The sequence below is a fragment of the Anticarsia gemmatalis genome, chromosome 9 (genome assembly GCF_050436995.1).
Source record: "Anticarsia gemmatalis isolate Benzon Research Colony breed Stoneville strain chromosome 9, ilAntGemm2 primary, whole genome shotgun sequence".
NCBI lineage: Eukaryota > Metazoa > Arthropoda > Insecta > Lepidoptera > Erebidae > Anticarsia > Anticarsia gemmatalis.
Window position 1 is genome coordinate 8,258,757 of NC_134753.1, and position 17,283 is coordinate 8,276,039.

The following is a 17,283-nucleotide window of genomic DNA, read 5'->3' on the forward strand; positions in this document are numbered from 1 at the left end:
ATTTTAACCTTTCTTGTTACAATTTACGTATAATTGTCAAAAAAACAATTATAAATATAATAGAAATAACAAAATTATTATTACAATAATTTCATTGTACAAATAAACAGGAGGAGGAAAAAGAACAGCGTTTTCAATAAATAGCCATTAATTAAATATCACGAAGTCTATTCAGAACTAGCTTTTAATTTAATGATACCTACTGAATCGTTTAAGAGCATCAATAACGTGACGACACACAAACCAATCTACGAATGAACTAAAAACTCATCTTGCCTCATGTTAACAACCCGTTAGTTGAATAAAGTTGAATTATTTGTACCTATTGATAATGCAGACAGGTGTCAATTGATCAGCTGTGCAACACTATTTGTGGGTACAGAGCAGGCGAGACGCGTGCGCAGCCGACCGGAAACGATGACGAAAGAAATCGATCAGAAGAAATTTATTAGACAAAAGGTACAAAAAATGAGGGCAACCGCTTCGCAACTTGGCCTTGACTGAACGCGCCCTTGACTCTAGAGAAAACGGTCGCGACTTCTGACAGCTCATCAACCCTGCTGTAACAACGTATAATGTTTTCATATCAAATATGAAATACTATTATATTTCATATAATATTACTAACCGGTTGTTTTCGAATCAAGACTAAGACATTCAAAAACAAATATTACTGTCAAAAGTAAATTGTTGTGTGTTTCTATGACGGCGGGGTGTGATTAACTCACTTAAGTATTTATTTACCGTAAGATAAAAATATGTATAAATGACACGATGTTAGTGTTGCTAACACGCGTCACGTTTGAATACACGGGATAATGAGGCCGTGCGTGTCATATTTTTCTTTCATTTCCATCAGCCAATATGAAAGTAGGTACACATACAACACATTCATTTATTCCATGGCCCCAGTGCGTGACGGATTGGCTCAAAGTTCAAATTGTATCAAAAGTTCGTACACACTCCCGTCGCTTCTTCGACGGTAGTTTATCCGACTTTTGCGACGGTTTGGTGTACCTAATCCTAAATTTCATGAATTTTAATTTCAGTAACTTCGGTATGCTAATACAGATTTAGTTAGGAGTAAATCTGTAACCAACTTAGAACATTCCCAACTTTTATTTAATTTCTAAAAATATTTATTCAACAAAACCACAACAAACTTTTTCAATATGAATTTTATTACAGTTTAAATACGAATGCGTTTAAAATGTAATAAACGCATTGGTGTATTTAAAATGTAATAAATTCATATTGTTGTGCAGGGGTTAATATTGATGAACACATTTTACTGTTTAGTTTTCGCATGGCGGATCGTCATAATTATGTACATCGTTCCCGTGCTGAAAACCGAAGTTATATTTACAGTTGGAAAACTTTACCGACTGTGGTCGTGTTTATTACTTGCATACCGTTGTAACTATTCATATGATATGTCACATGTACCTACGTACCTACAATGGATCATGATCATTATTATGAATGTAAACTTTCTCTATATTTATAAAATAACTCATTCAAAAATCTCAGTCCCATTTAATTATGATAGTAAAATGAATGGCTAATAGGAAAAACACATTTCCGCTCTAACTGTGCATACATTAGGAACTAAAGAGTGGGTAAAGATTTGCATCACACTCTACATTCATAATTGGGCAATTAAATGTAACAAGCCAATTTCAGTTTATTTTTTAATATTTTTACAATACTTTTGCAAATTAATCAAGACTTGCATAATTAGGTATTGGTTCTTTCCTTTTGTGCAGACAAAAGACTTTCTGATTGAATTATGTACATAGATTGCCTAGGTGTTATGCAATACAGTGCAGCGTTGGTACGGTACGGAACATTGGCGTCGATACGTATCTATTATTTAAAAATCTAATTCAGGTCAGTAACGTACCTGTGACCGCCATTCTTTACCCTGACATTAAAACACAACAAGTACACTATTATTGGCAATACTATATAAGCTGAGAGAAATCTGCAACAGGCATCATTTGGCAATCATTGCCCAACAGAACCTACTCAGAAACAGGACAACAGCTCAGGATGAGAGCCTTCGTCGCAGTTTGTTTCGTGGCGCTCGCCGTCGCCGTGAACGCTAGAGATACCCGACAGAGAAGAGACGTTGACCTAGTGGCAGCTGCTTCTAACGCATGGGAGAAAGGAGGTGGCGGCGAGCATCATGGGGACCATCATTTCGAACACGGAGGTCACGGTGAAAAGGGATACAAAGGATATCACGGACACGAGCACGGCAACAAGGGTCACTCCCACCATGAGGGGCACAAGGGTCACTATGACGAACACGCCGGTCACAAGAAGAACCACCATCACGACGACGGCTATTACGGCGAACACCACCACGGTGAAAAGGGCGAGAAGGGCCATGGTTTCGAAGAAAAGGGACATTACCACAAGGGCCACTCCACCAAGGGACATCACGGAATCCACAAAATAGACGAGTTCAAGAAGGACAAGCACTTCCATGACAAGCACGGAGAGTCCGGCTTCGAAGAAGGTTACGGTGGTCATCATCACGAGGGTGGATACAAGGAAGGTGGACACTTCGACAAGGGACACAAAGAGGGTGGTTTCAACGAACATGAGCACGGTAACAAGGGCTTCTTCGAAAAGGGTGGACACCACAGCGACCACAAGGGACATCACGACGAAGGTGCCAATGAGGAGTACTGGGGCCAACACGAGGGACACGGCAGCAAGGGTGGTCACGAAGGTCACAAGGGCTGGGGCTGGGACAAAGGTCATAAATAAGTTACCGTGTTGATTGATTCATAAAGAATGAGGCTTTTTGTTATTGTTGCTACTTTGTAATACACGAATAAATAATTATTTAAATAAGTTGCGTTATTCATTTTACAATTTCGTCCTTAAAATTATAAGACAAAAGACAAGGAAGTTGACGTTTTTTTAGAATTTACCTTAATTAATTAACCCTTCTCTTCTGTGTTACAGTAAACAGAGATTACTGCCGCTTAAATTTTCATTAGATTTCCATTAAAAAGACGTCATTACAGTTTGTATTCAAATTCTTTGCTTATTTTTACGACAAAAATAACCTATGAAGCTTTTAAACGAATACAGATAGGTACTTAGTCTGTTTTATTTTGAAAGAGAGAGTAGCTTATTATTATTGCATTAGCTCACTATTAGAAATTACATACAAGGAAAACCGCTCGGAACGATAAGTAAGAGATTTAAGTGAGTAAATTGTTTTTATTAAGAGAATCACTATAACCCTAGTGCAATAGCAAAAACTACAGTACTTTTTTAGAAACTCATTGCTAGCTTTAGTTTTATTAGCAACGGCTTTATGAAACTAACAATGCGGCGGTCCCGAGGAACGTCGGCGGTTGAAATCCCCGCTGAATACCTAATCCAGTGTCCCCACACCAGTCGCACTTCGGTAAAAACTGTAATGTATTTAGCTGGCTGGCTTCACATACCAACTTTACGTAACTATGACCATCTCACGCTACTGCCTATGTCAATACACCGATTGTTTAAAATAAAAACGAATAATTCGGTACAAAACTTTCAAACACGATCAAAAGATTTAAGTTTCGAAGTTGTCAAAGCTTTGTTACATAAACACTCTAGCCAAGTTTAAGTTTATGCAGTCACTGTTTAATCTACGAATTTTATTCAAGTAATTATAAAAGGTTTATCCACTAAATTAGCATAAATCGAGTGACAAATTATCATATTATTGTTATAAGGTCGTGAAAAAGAGTCAAGTCAAGTTCAAATATACTTTTAAATGTGTCGCGAGTATGACTGTATTTTAATTGTTATTTTTAATTTGACATCATGTCTTTACGGTCAAGAAAGTTACTGAAGATTCAAAAAGTATATATGCGGAGGGATGTTTTTTAATTTAAATTTATATTAAAAACTGTAAATCTATAGGTCACATGGATATGGTATTTCATTATACTAGAAATAAGAACAATGTTGTATCAAGAACTACGAATTCATTTCGCGCATGCCTGTCCGCAAAAATTCCGTACCCAGTCCGGTCAGGGTCGGGAAGATAATGACATTCCTAACTATAACCCTCTTGCTATTATTTTATAAGGCATATTGATGCCTGTACAAGCCAGCCTTCTCCATCTTATTATTGAGAAAATACTTAATGGGTTATGCTTCAAGCTGTAAGTATAGTTTGCAACTCTCAGTTTTGGAATGAAGTGTCAGATAGCGCAGATTATTTTTTTTCAATTTCATGAGTGTTAACAAATGAGTTGAAACGGCTCAACACCAAATGTGTCAATATTAAATGTTCCTTTTACGCTAGAATAAGAGAACCCGTAATAATCACAGAGAAATATAATAATATACGTCAAGATGGCTATGCCACCACAACGATAGCAGCATCAATGAAATCAAAAACCCATATAAATATTTTCACCACTTTTACAAAGTCTAAAACCGGATGGATGAGCAGCAAAGTCCACCATTTTAAGTAACATTTGAGTGCGGCCGCCTAACGCCAGCCAAGCGTGGTAATTACAACAATATTCTCTTCCGATGGTTCACGCTCTATTGAAGAGGCCCGCGTTCAATGGCGCGCCCCATCAATACCACTATGCGGTTATTTAGCTTAATATATTAACAATGAATTAATCCTGACATAATGTAAGCTACATTGTGGTCAGTTACATGACGATGCAATCATTCCTAACAATCAAATACGAAACATTATCAAAAGATTTTTTTATGACATATATTTGTTATAGTTTAAATATTGAAATTCATTATACATAGGGTAGTTAATACTTTTACTATACCATTAAAAATGCTTAAGTTTATGAGCGTGTGTCACTGCTTCAGACTAAAACTGCAAAACGAATTCTGCACACAGACTGTTACTAACTTATATTTTTATCTCGAAGTAATTATTCTATGCAGGCGAAGCTAATGCAAATTTCATATTTTCGTATAGATGATTTTCGCATTGAGTTTTCGAATTCATTTTGCTTTTTGAATAAAGGAAGTAACTAATAAAATAAGAAAGCCGTCAATATAACAAGGAATCGATTTTATAAAACATATTTTGAAGAATTCAGAAGTCAAGAATTCCCTAACAAAACTATACATATAATTTATAACATAGTCGTATTTCGTGGAAACGTTAAGCTGCACACCGAATGTTCCATACGGAATAAGTCAGTGCTCCCACATATAAATGGCATCGCTTACATATCCGACTGGTACGTGCATCTGTCGATGTTACTTGCACACTGATAGCTCGTTGTTAACACAAAATACGAACCAAATTACCGGTATTTCACGTGTAATTTACCAAAAACATATTTAATTAATGCTGCATTAATGTTAATTACGTTTATTAAGTATAGATACAACATGAGATTTTGTAAGACAGAAAAATATTGAGATAGAGTAGTAGCTTTGCAAACTTATCGAGTATTTTTAAATTTTCTCTATTTTTCCCAATGAATATGATATTGTGCCTAATGGGGGGACCCCTAAAAATGGTCACAAAACAAAGATAAATCACAGGAATACGGGAAACAAGGCAAAAGATATAGAAACATGAGAATCATTTATCATTTTCCATGAGAATATTAACGGTATGTCAGCCATTTGGCAAACGAGGCTGGAATGGTGTTAATGTGCAAATAATATTTTTGCGATGCCATGAAAATATTAAGTTTATTTTATGTTTGTATCAAAATGTACTTTCCACGTACAAAAACCTACAACCATATGAAATATAAAATTTTATGTCAGAAGGACCAAAAATAATATTTAAATTTTTCAAAGTTTTGCATTTTTGTAACAATACTGCATCATAGACGCAAAAAAATGAAGCTTTGAAAAGCCAGAGAAAGGGAAATGACACATTATCATTCTTTATAATAAAGTATTCTTTATAATAAACTATAATAGCTGTAACTTGTACGAAAAAGTAGTTTATCTATGTAACCAATTATAGGTAATAAACAATCAAAACCAAACCAGTATGTTGATATCTTAAACCCGTATCAAAAAATATATCATGTCAGATTTGCCATCAGCTCTTATGTGAAGGAAAACACTGTAAAGGAACCCGCACATTTGTGTTAAAACGGGAAAAGCTACGGCAAACCACCCCATTAATTCTAGCAAGAAAGTCGTCGTACGTGTTTAGTTACGTAAAAACTTCCGAGGGACGAACACAACGCCCAAGCAATGAAGGGAACGATACTCCCTGAATATATTTCAAAATCTGTAATACGAGACTGAACCAAATAGTGTACCTACAATATTATTCTTATTAAATATTAATACTACAAGAATTTTCTAGGACAAAATCTAATACATAAAATTCTCGCGTCACAGTTTTCATTGCCATACTCTTCCGAAACGGCTTGACCGATTTTGATGACATTTTTTGTGCTTATCCGGTATCTATGAGAATCGGCCAGCATCTATTTTTTATGCCCCTAAATGACACATTTTTTTTTCATTTATATGGCAAAACAACGTTTGCTGGGTTAAACAGCAAAAAGAAAAAATATCTAGATATCATAAATATACATACCAATAGGGTTTATTTAAAATTGGTAGAAGTAGGCTATATTACTCCAGTTAGCCCGCGAAATAAAATAACAAACCTCTAACAGTTATTTTTATTAAATACAACTATTATTCTGTTTAATGTTATTATTTTAAGCAATGAATTCCTAAGCGACATGAAGACTATATTCGCTTTTCTAACATGTGTTTATCTAAAACATATGAATGTAAAATATACCACTTCGTAATTTTGCTCTAAGGGTCAAGGTTACTATAGAGATTGTTTGAATACTCAACATTTTTGCGGTGAGACTTTACAACAACAATGATATCCAACTTTTCTTCGGTCCAGGTGGTTGAAATAATATGTCACGGCTATGTTTTTATTCCATTTCAAGTTCAAAATACTTGTTCAAATTCTCTATTGATATATTCTTTCAAAGTAGAAACCGCATAATAATATTTTAAATAGTATTCTTTCAGGTCACAATTTGCAACACAAACATGTTACTTATGTTACTCCGAAAGGGATATGATATGGTTAACAATATTTTCAAAATGCTCAATTTCTACGTACCTACCTACCGTTCGAAACCTGGAAGGAAGTGGAAATCTCCGACATTTGTTAGTATTAACAACCTTGGCACTACGTTTACTTACCTAATCACTGCTACCGGTCGGTATATAAAATCATTGCTACCGATGAACAGACATCATTCAGCAACACTAACAAGCCTAATCAACCATGAGAAGTAGTCTTCTAGTGGCTTTCGGCCTTTTGGCCATCGCTGCCCTCACTTCCGCTAGGGAGCTCCGGGAAAAACGGGATGCCGATCTCGAGCCCGCCGCATCCCACCATGGAGGACACTGGGACAAGGGTGGCGGCCACGAGCACCATGGACACCACCACCATGGACATGGCGGCGAGGACCATAAGGGACACAAGGGACACCATGAACACCACCACGGACACCACGGCCACCATCACCATGAGGGACACAAAGGACACCACGGCGAGCACGGCGGACACAAGAAGCATCATCACCACGATGACGGCTACCATCATCATCACCATCACGGCGAGAAGGGCGACCACGGTCACGGCCACGAAGAGCATGGACACTGGCACAAGGGACATGACACGAAGGGACACCATGGTATCGAGAAACACGACGAGTTCAAGAAGGACAAGCACTTCCATGACCACCATGGCGAGAAAGGTTTCCATGATCATTACGGCGGTCATCATCATGAGGGCGGTCACAAGAAGGGCGGTCACTTCCACCACGGACACAAGCACGGCGGACATCATGAGCACCACCATGATAAAGGACACCACCACGAAGACGGCGGCCACCACCACCACCACAAGGGACACCACGGTGAAGGCGGTCACCACGAACATCATCATGGTCATCACGATCATGGCAAGAAGGGTGGTCACGAGCACCACAAGTCTTGGCACCACAAGGGCTAAGCTGTTACGACTGACTGAATCTCAATTGTTATATTTTGTTGATATGTTGCTGACGAGTGTTTTTGTTATGTTTATATGTCAAAGAAATACATTTTGTACAAAATAATTTCATTGGTATTATTATACAAAAAAACAGAATTATAACTTAAAAATAGGTTACCTTAAGAACCTCCCCAAAAATAAATGATAATGTTCTAATCAAAACTACTGAAGTAGCTGCAACGAAACATCCAAATTATACTTGAATTATTTAAGCCAGTAAAAAGTAAAATCGACTAACTTCTAGACAGGTTCAATATTGAACTTAAAAGAAATGAGAAGAAATCAGAAAAATATGGAAAGCAACAATAAGAATTATCTTCTAATGTCTTGAAATATGTATTAACCCCAATTAGCTTATTGTTACATGCAAATACACAAAGACAGACGTTAATACACAATATTAACTATAATATTTTGGAAATCTGCCAATAAATATGTCAGTCAGTTTGCGGGCAGAGGGCACGGCCAGTGTAACCAGCGTTGAAACGTCTAGCATACCATTCCAGGGTAAAATGCATGTTTGCGTTAATTCCTCTTTAATATTCAATAATAAATGTATTATTTTTTAACTGCAATAATCGCTGATAAAATTTCAACAAGTCACTTAAGTTAAACAATTTTTAAAACGTATATAGCTAACGTAGGCAGTTATTGATTATTATCTAAAATCTCTTCAAGACGGCTTTGTGAATCTTCCTAGTTTCAAATCTAATTATTCGGTACACTTGCACGTACAAAATAGTCAATACTAAGACATATTACCATTTCTACTAGCGCAGCATCATAATGCAGATTCAAGCCGTTCGGGGTGCGTTCCTAATGTCGGTAGAAATACCAAAGCAATTGGTATTGCCTCAACTATTATCTTTCTGAATTCTTTAAAAACTTAATTTATTTAAGAACTGTTTTTCATTTAATTTTATTCACACAGCAATGACATAAATTATATTATAAAATACATGAAACTAATTTGAAACAAAAGAAAAGTAAATTAAAGTGATTTACATTTGAAAAAATACTTTTCACGCTCAAAAGAATTAGTCACGGTTGGCTTTGTTACTTATTTATTAATTAGCTCCCTTGCATATATAGGTGTAAAGCAGAAAAAATACAGATAGAACCTTCAGTTATCAACACATGACAGCCTCCGTGGCGCAGTGGTTTAGGTAGCCACGCCTATACCATTGCGTCGGGAGGTCGTGGGTTCGATCCCCACACGGAACAATTATTTGTGTGATCCACAAATAATTGTTTCGGGTCTGGTTGTGCTTTCTGTCCGGTATTTGTATGTTTGTAAAAGTCCCCGCGACGCAAGAGCAATTCTTAGTGCGGGAGTTGTCTTTTAAAAAAACAGAAACACATATACACTGGTCTTTAAAGCAAGTATGAAATTAAGATGCAAGCCAGCATGGCACCATGTGTATATCTCTCACAACTATTATACATAATAGGTAATTACGCGCACTGATTAATTAGAAGTAATACGTTATTAGGCAATCACGTATATGCATAATTAAAATAGAAATGTATAATGATAGAAGTATTAACTACTAATTATTACAAACGTGTGTTGTGTATACGTTTATGCCGGTTAATAAATTCATTCTGTATAATAACAATGATTGAAGATATTATGTTATATGTATATTTTTTTACTGCCTCCGTGGCGCAGTGGTTTAGGTCACCACGACAACACCACTGCAACGGGAGGTCGTGGGTTCGATTCCCACACGGAGCAATTATATTATTTGTGCGATCCACAAATAACTGTTTCGGGTCTGGTTGTGCTTTGTGTCCGTTGTTTGTATGTTTGTAAAAGTCCCCGCGACACAAGAGCAATTCTTAGTGCGGAAGTTGTCTTTTCAGAAAACACACAAAATATTTTTATTTTACCACAAAATGCATTGTGCATAACCGCATAATGGCAGACCTTGTAGGGTTGATAAGACAGCATTAGTTCAGTTACTAGTCCTTCCTCTGCTGCACCCACATGTATCATATCTTTGGAACACTTGACGCTTCGACCTTGCTGATCTTTTTTGCATCACCCCTCCTTTGCAGGGGGCGAATATGATAACTTATTAGTTTTACCATGTTGTCCAGTGGTAGGAGCCACTAATCTTCTGGATTGGGGGTATCCGGGTCCTAGGAGATCATGGATTTTCCAAAGCTTCCTTTACTAAGGAAAAAGATGGCCTTTTCCTTACTTAAGGAAGCTTTGCATTTACAAAGCAAAATTTGCATGTATCTTCTATCGATCTATCTAATCAGCCCGTTTCCACCCACCGTTGAGTAGTAGCGTCCCCCTCAGTACGCCACTTGATACAGTTCTGCACTTGTCTTATCCATTGCATCCCTATACATTTAACGATATCGTCCGACCATCTAGTAGGGGTCTTCCCTTTGACCTTCGCATATTCCAGGGCCGCAATTCGGTTATCGGTTTGATCCAGCTTCTATCTTTATGTCTAGCCAAATTTCCTGCCCATTGCTACTTAAGTTTGGTTATCCAGAGTTTTAGTATATTTAAACTGTTACTTGAGTCTGTAGTTAAGTAATACTAACTATAAGCATATAAGACCCCGTTTATTAGTTACTGGTCTAACTATAGTCACCAATAAACAGGCATCATGTGGCAACTTACTTTTCGAAAAGGAGCATTTACATATATCTTTTATTCTGATAAGTAATTACCAACCTCATATTATTTCTTTATCTATAATATTGGAATTATTATTTTTCTTTTGACTCGTATGATTATGCCTCATTGACCAGTGGGCAAAAATACCTTTAAATTGATAAAATCTATTGGAATTTCTGGAAGTTCCGAATCGACTAAAACCAAAGCCAAACCTAAAATCCATATGGCTAAAGTCTGATACGCCTTCTCTCCTCTTTTGTAAATTTAGCGTAAAAATAATTGAAGACTCGGGATCAATCTTAGTCTGGAACAAAAAACATACTTAAAAAAAACGCCTTCATTTAATCACACGCAAACCTAAATCAGCCCGCTTTCTTATCATATACAATACTAGCATCTAAAAATGTCCACCTTTTGTAGAATTTACCCGCGAAGATTTCCCAAGATAAAAAGTATTCCATGTAATTGCCAAAAGTACCTAAGAGAATTATAACGACGTGTGTGCCAAATTCAATCTAAATCTCTGATTGGCTATTGTCCATCTTCACAAACTATTGTATAAAATTGCAGTAGATTTCTTAATATACCATTATGGAATCTGTTACCATGGTAATCATTTAGAGAGCTAGAATTTGGTTTGTCACTACATCACCGGAAGCATAATGCTGAATAAAAAAACTTCATTGAATCAACTTAACACTGGGGTATTTGACCTTGGCAATAAAGTAAGCGCAAGCACCGGAGCCCGAGCGTTGCCTAACGCACCACGAGAAAACAGAATAACCGTCTATAAAATGTTTTCGTAGCCGAAACAGAAGCATAAGCAACTCATCAACCATGAGAACCAGTCTAATCGTTCTAGGCCTTCTGGCTATCGTAGCGATCTCCTCAGCCAGGGAGATCCGGGAAAAACGGGACGCTGATCTCGAGCCCGCTGCATCCCACCATGGAGGACACTGGGACAAGGGTGGCGGCCATGAGCACCATGGACACCACCACCATGACCACGGCGGCGAACACCACAAGGGCCACAAAGGACATCACGAACACCACCATGGTCACAAGGGACACCACCACCATGAGGGACACAAAGGACACCACGGCGAGCACGGCGGACACAAGAAGCATCATCACCACGATGACGGCTACCATCATCATCACCATCACGGTGAGAAGGGCGACCACGGTCACGGCCATGACGAGCATGGACACTGGCACAAGGGACACGACACAAAGGGACACCATGGCGTTGAGAAACACGACGAATTCAAGAAGGACAAGCACTTCCATGACCATCATGGCGAGAAAGGCCATCATGAACATTACGGCGGTCATCATCACGAGGGCGGTCACAAGAAGGGCGGTCACTTCCACCACGGACACAAGCACGGCGGACACCATGAACATCACCACGGAAAGGGACACCACCACGAAGAAGGAGGCCACCACCACCACCACAAGGGACACCACGGTGAAGGCGGCCACCACGAGCATCATCATGGTCATCACGATCATGGCAAGAAGGGTGGTCACGAGCACCACAAGTCTTGGCACCACAAGGGCTAAGCCGTTATTGACTGTACCTGATTTGTTAATTATTTTTATGTCCCCATCAATTGTTTCTGTTATGTTTATATCAAAGAATTAAATTTTATACAAAATATATGTTTTGTTTAATTATATTGCAATATACCTACGACTCATAACATTAAACATGTTAAAGCGTAGTTCTATTAAGCCACTAACAAGTACTTCTTAAACAATAAGTGTTGCTTCTATTCTGACTTCTATCTTGTATCCATCTAATTTTCTTATGACTATAACAAACATAAAAACACTTAGCTACAATTATTTATGTAGCTAAGTGTTTATATAAGTTAGTAGCTCTATCAATATAAATTTTATTTATTTCTCTTTAACATTCTTTTTACTCTATTATAATTACTGCATCATTAGGTTTGATTTTCGTAAAAGTTTATTAAACGTAAATTCGTATTTAAGAAGACAAAAATGTAACAAATTTCGTGACCAAATACGATAGAGACGGACCACTATGAAATTTAGATAAAAATATAAACAACATATTCAAAAGACTCCCTTTTATTGTTGCATTTGTTGTTTATTTTTACTTTTATTTTGTTTTACAGTTCATAACACAATCCGCTAAAATGACAACAGAAGCTTAGCAATAGAAGACTGGTTTTACTCTTCGAGAGCAGAACTTATAACATCTATTTCGGTACTGTGTACCTACAAGATTGAGCTATCATATTTTAAGACTCTACACGTGGCGCTGCTACTAAAATAAATATTATCAAATATTTTTTGTTACTGTTAAGTCTACATTATTCATAGACTCGTTCTACAGAAATAATCATTATTATGTTCAAAAACGTTTATTTACGTAAAAACTTATTTTTTTATAATCCAGCGAAACAAAAAACATATACAGATAATATTTATCAATGAAAAATTTATATTTTATATCATGCAAGAATTTTGTGGCTTCTTAATTTGTCCTTTTAGATATGCGTTTATTAATCTTGTATCTCTACTATAATCGACTCGGCTTCTAGTCTTACCGGATGCAGCTGGATACCGGGATTTACATGGAGCGACTGCATATCGGACCTCCGACCTCGGCCCATTCGGTAAGACTGTTAGTAGTTAAAACAAATCAATCTTAATCATTCAAGAACTTAATTAGCTCCCGCAATAATAGGCATGAGGTAGAAAGGAGAAAGAAGGGGTGTTCTTTTTAATATTTAGAAAAAAAATCTACCACTATTTAATCAAATATTCATACGTATAAATGGAGAAACGGATTTTTTTCCTTTAAATACAAAAGGAGCTATTTCTATGGTTCTTTAGTTACTTTGAACTTTAATCATTCGAAGCAGTGGCAACGCGACACGTAGCACTGATAGTTCAAAATAGATCTACAGTCGACAAGATATTTTAATGTACAGCTAAAAATCGTCAACAACCAATAACCGTTCAACCGTCTGTCACGACCAACGACTTAACATAGCTATTTCCCTGTGGAAGAAAGTGAGAATCTACATGGTCGAAAGCGAGATCTTCTAGCGACTTTTTATGTAATTACATATAGGTACCTAGTTAGTTATAAAAGTACACTCGAACACACTTAGTGAATTCTGAATTTAATTCAACAAGAGTACGATCATACAACAATCTAAAAAAAAATCTCATTTGCATTGCATAAAAGCCCGATATTATTAGAAGCTTTTGAGGTTTGAAGTTACAAAACGATCGAACTATTCAAATAAGTTATAGATGCAACGAACCTTATCCCCTCCAAATATTGTTAGCTGCGCGTATCCGTTATAGGCCCTTTTGATAACTAAAAATATAAGTAAAAAGTGACTCAAGATAGTTACTTGTATCTACCCCTAGTGTACCTATAGCAATCTCTGGACCTCACAATACGAATATGGCTTATAAGTCAGCGAATTTCCATTCATTTATGGTTAAAGAACCCTCTTTCTGCTCGTCTTTACTCGGCAGGCCGGTTGTTCATGATTAAAAAAGTACCTAAATAAATTTAAATAAACTACGTTGTGACTTGTGATAGAACTATTGCACCGGAAGCGGTGAGTGGTGTTTTTGTAACTGCGAAATTACTGACCACAGTAGTGTACGTTACCGTAACTCATAATAAAATTTCAATCAATATTTACCTAGCGCTAGGGCATTTGACCTTGGCAATAGATAAAGTAAGTGCAAGCACCCGAGCCCGACGACAACAGTTGCTCAATGCAGGTACGAGAAAACCAGAGTCACAGTGTCTATAAAACGTTGTCGTGAAATATTAAGTACCATATCTCATCACGATCTGCCAACGAATACAACAACAATGAGGACGGCTCTCACACTGAGCTGTGTCGCCGTGGCACTGCTGGCCCTGGCGCATGCCAGGCACCTGCGGGAGAAGCGAGACGCCGACCTCGAAACTGCCGCCTCCGGACACCACTATGGCAAGGGTGGCGGCAAGGAGCACCACCACCACCATCATCACGACCACGGCGGCAAGGGGCACAAGGGCTATGCCGGCCATCACCACCACGAACACGGACACAAGGGCCACCACCACCACGAGGGACATAAAGGACATCATGATGAGCACGGCGGACACAAGAAACACCACCACCACGACGACGGACACTGGCATGAACATCATCACGGCGAGAAAGGCGAGAAGGGTCACGGTTTTGAAGAAAAGGGACACTTCCACAAAGGCCACTCCACTAAAGGACATCACGGTGTACACAAGCTAGACGAGTTCAAGAAGAACAAGCACTTCCACGACAAACACGGAGAGTCTGGCTTCCATGAAGGCTACGGCGGACACCATCACGACCACGGACACAAGAAGGGTGGACACTTCGACCACGGTCACAAGCACCACGGCCACCACGAGCACCATCATGGCAAGAAGGGCTTCCACGAGAAGGGAGGACATCACCATGAACACAAGGGCCACCACGACGAAGGCGGTCACCACGAGCACCACCACCACCATAAAGGACATGGCAGCAAGGGCGATCATGAAGATCACAAGCACTGGGGATTCAAGAAAGGACATTAAAACCTAGACCTAGTTTATTGATGTAGATATATGCCTAGCCTAGTAAATGTTGTAGAATGTTTTCACAATTTTGTAAATACACGTGATACTAAGAAATAGCCAACTCTTTTTATTTCTTCAACATATTATGTACCATTTTCATGCAAATGATGCAGCTTATTTAAGTGTGTACCTACTATTCTACACGAAATGTCATGTGGACTTTAATGCACTTTGCGATGATATATTCGTTGTATTGCTGACAGTACATGGAGCTTGCATATCTTCATACATATAACTTAATTAATACATGAGACTCGAAGGTCCTACTTACTACCACAGCAACACGTACTTCAAAGTAGGTAAGTGGGTAAGGTTTGTCCGTCTTATTTATTATTTATTTTATTTAGTATATATTATTATGTAAATAAAACTAGCTAACTATAAGTCTGCTGTATTAAACTTATTGCATTTTTTCAGATCATGTATTAAATCAATGTTCTCAGCAACAGGTTAGATTTACAGCTCAAATAAAGGTTAATTATTTTACGATAGCTCAATCACTAAACCCTGAAACCATTTACACAAAAATTTAATTATTTTAATTTCCAAGTAATTAGACATTACACGAAATACTTATTAAACAAAAACCTTTAACGGCTAAAAGCATAAAATGAAATTTCCTAAAAAGCATGAAGCGAATAAAAAAGATATTGATTTAGTGGGTAAGAGACGTGCTAACAACCACGACAGGCGAGTTTTTGTAATCATACTAAGAGCTAGAAAACTGGAAATTGTATTACGCAAGCAAATGTCCTAAGTAATTAATTAAAGTAGTAAGAACTGATTATTAAAAAATGAGTATTTGTTGAAGTATGATTGTGCTTCTTGGACTTAAAGATCTGATTTATATTAACTAAGTCCAACAATCTTTGAAGATGTAATCTTGTTCGTAGCTTCACTTGTAGATGTATTAACGATTTGATTTTAGTATTCTAAAGCTGCTAGATATTTTCCTCGGGTCTTTATTAATATACAACTCTTATTACCACTATAATTATTTCAAGTATCTAATATAATGTGAAACAAATAGATTAAAATTCACACAGGAGACGTAAAGAAAAAAAAAATATGATGAAACTTCCAACTGAAGATAAAAACGATCAATTCCATTTATAATGCGATTTATCTAACTCCATCTGTTACACATAAGTATACTTTTGTAGTTAAAAGTTCGGAAACTTTAACGTTGACAGATCGAGGGAAATCTCGGTTTAAAAGATTTTTATGTTTTTGTCTAAAGTTCACATCATCCCGAAGGTGTGCGCCGGTACATGAAATATAATTTTCTCTACTTTTATAGATAAATATTAACTAAACTACTCGATTGCTCTTAGCATCTTTCTCATTATTCTCTTGCACACTGTAAGCCATTAGGCGTTTCTACAATATTCGTACAATGTATATCTACCTCAAGTCTTTCTGAATGTAATATATTATAACTATTATAAGTTACTTTATTCACATCAAATTAAACCGTTTATAATAAACCAAAATTTTAAGAGACTAAAATATTTACCATTTTAACTAAGAGGTTAGTTTAATATAATGTATTCATAGCCTCTATTACTGGTCAAATTTTGCGGCAAAGTGGAAACGTGCACACTGCTTTTAACATTAAATAGGCGTTCCAATAGAACTGGTGAGTAAACGGTCGGAGCGCCGGCGAGCCGCTTCAAAAAGATATTGTTACCCCAGCACAGCATGCGGTCATTATTCACTTGTTTGTCTTGCACAGTATAACAAAGCGGATATAGCGCCATATGTTATACTGAACTATTCCAACTTGTTCCCCCATATTTCTTCCAACAACGACCATCGATCGCTGATAGAAAACAAATGGTAACATTCTAAAAATTTTCACCAACTTTAACGTTGAACTTGTACAATAAACACTAATACCCAACGTAAAATATTAACTTTTTGTGT

General features: G+C 37.2%; 4 protein-coding genes across 4 annotated transcripts; all 4 read left to right on the forward strand.

Moving 5' to 3' along the window:
- Positions 1-2,010: 2,010 nt before the first annotated feature.
- Positions 2,011-2,859, forward strand: LOC142975673 (uncharacterized). The gene has a single exon (XM_076118663.1). It carries the CDS (start codon positions 2,053-2,055, stop codon positions 2,776-2,778), a length of 726 nt encoding a protein of 241 aa, XP_075974778.1. The 5' UTR covers positions 2,011-2,052; the 3' UTR covers positions 2,779-2,859.
- Positions 2,860-7,261: 4,402 nt separating this feature from the next.
- Positions 7,262-8,123, forward strand: LOC142975670 (uncharacterized). Its single transcript, XM_076118659.1, has one exon. It carries the CDS (start codon positions 7,292-7,294, stop codon positions 8,021-8,023), a length of 732 nt encoding a protein of 243 aa, XP_075974774.1. The 5' UTR covers positions 7,262-7,291; the 3' UTR covers positions 8,024-8,123.
- A 3,402-nt stretch (positions 8,124-11,525) lies between these two features.
- Positions 11,526-12,369, forward strand: LOC142975672 (uncharacterized). Its single transcript, XM_076118662.1, has one exon. It carries the CDS (start codon positions 11,544-11,546, stop codon positions 12,270-12,272), a length of 729 nt encoding a protein of 242 aa, XP_075974777.1. The 5' UTR covers positions 11,526-11,543; the 3' UTR covers positions 12,273-12,369.
- A 2,188-nt stretch (positions 12,370-14,557) lies between these two features.
- On the forward strand, positions 14,558-15,407 carry LOC142975671 (uncharacterized). The gene has a single exon (XM_076118661.1). The coding sequence runs from the start codon at positions 14,584-14,586 to the stop codon at positions 15,313-15,315; it is 732 nt and encodes a 243-aa protein (XP_075974776.1). The 5' UTR covers positions 14,558-14,583; the 3' UTR covers positions 15,316-15,407.
- Positions 15,408-17,283: the final 1,876 nt, after the last annotated feature.

What these genes read in the sequence shown, in the direction of transcription:
- LOC142975673 (XM_076118663.1), top strand. Translation starts at nt 2,053, where the DNA reads ATGAGAGCCTTCGTCGCAGTTTGTTTCGTGGCGCTCGCCGTCGCCGTG.
- LOC142975670 (XM_076118659.1), top strand. Translation starts at nt 7,292, where the DNA reads ATGAGAAGTAGTCTTCTAGTGGCTTTCGGCCTTTTGGCCATCGCTGCC.
- LOC142975672 (XM_076118662.1), top strand. Translation starts at nt 11,544, where the DNA reads ATGAGAACCAGTCTAATCGTTCTAGGCCTTCTGGCTATCGTAGCGATC.
- LOC142975671 (XM_076118661.1), top strand. Translation starts at nt 14,584, where the DNA reads ATGAGGACGGCTCTCACACTGAGCTGTGTCGCCGTGGCACTGCTGGCC.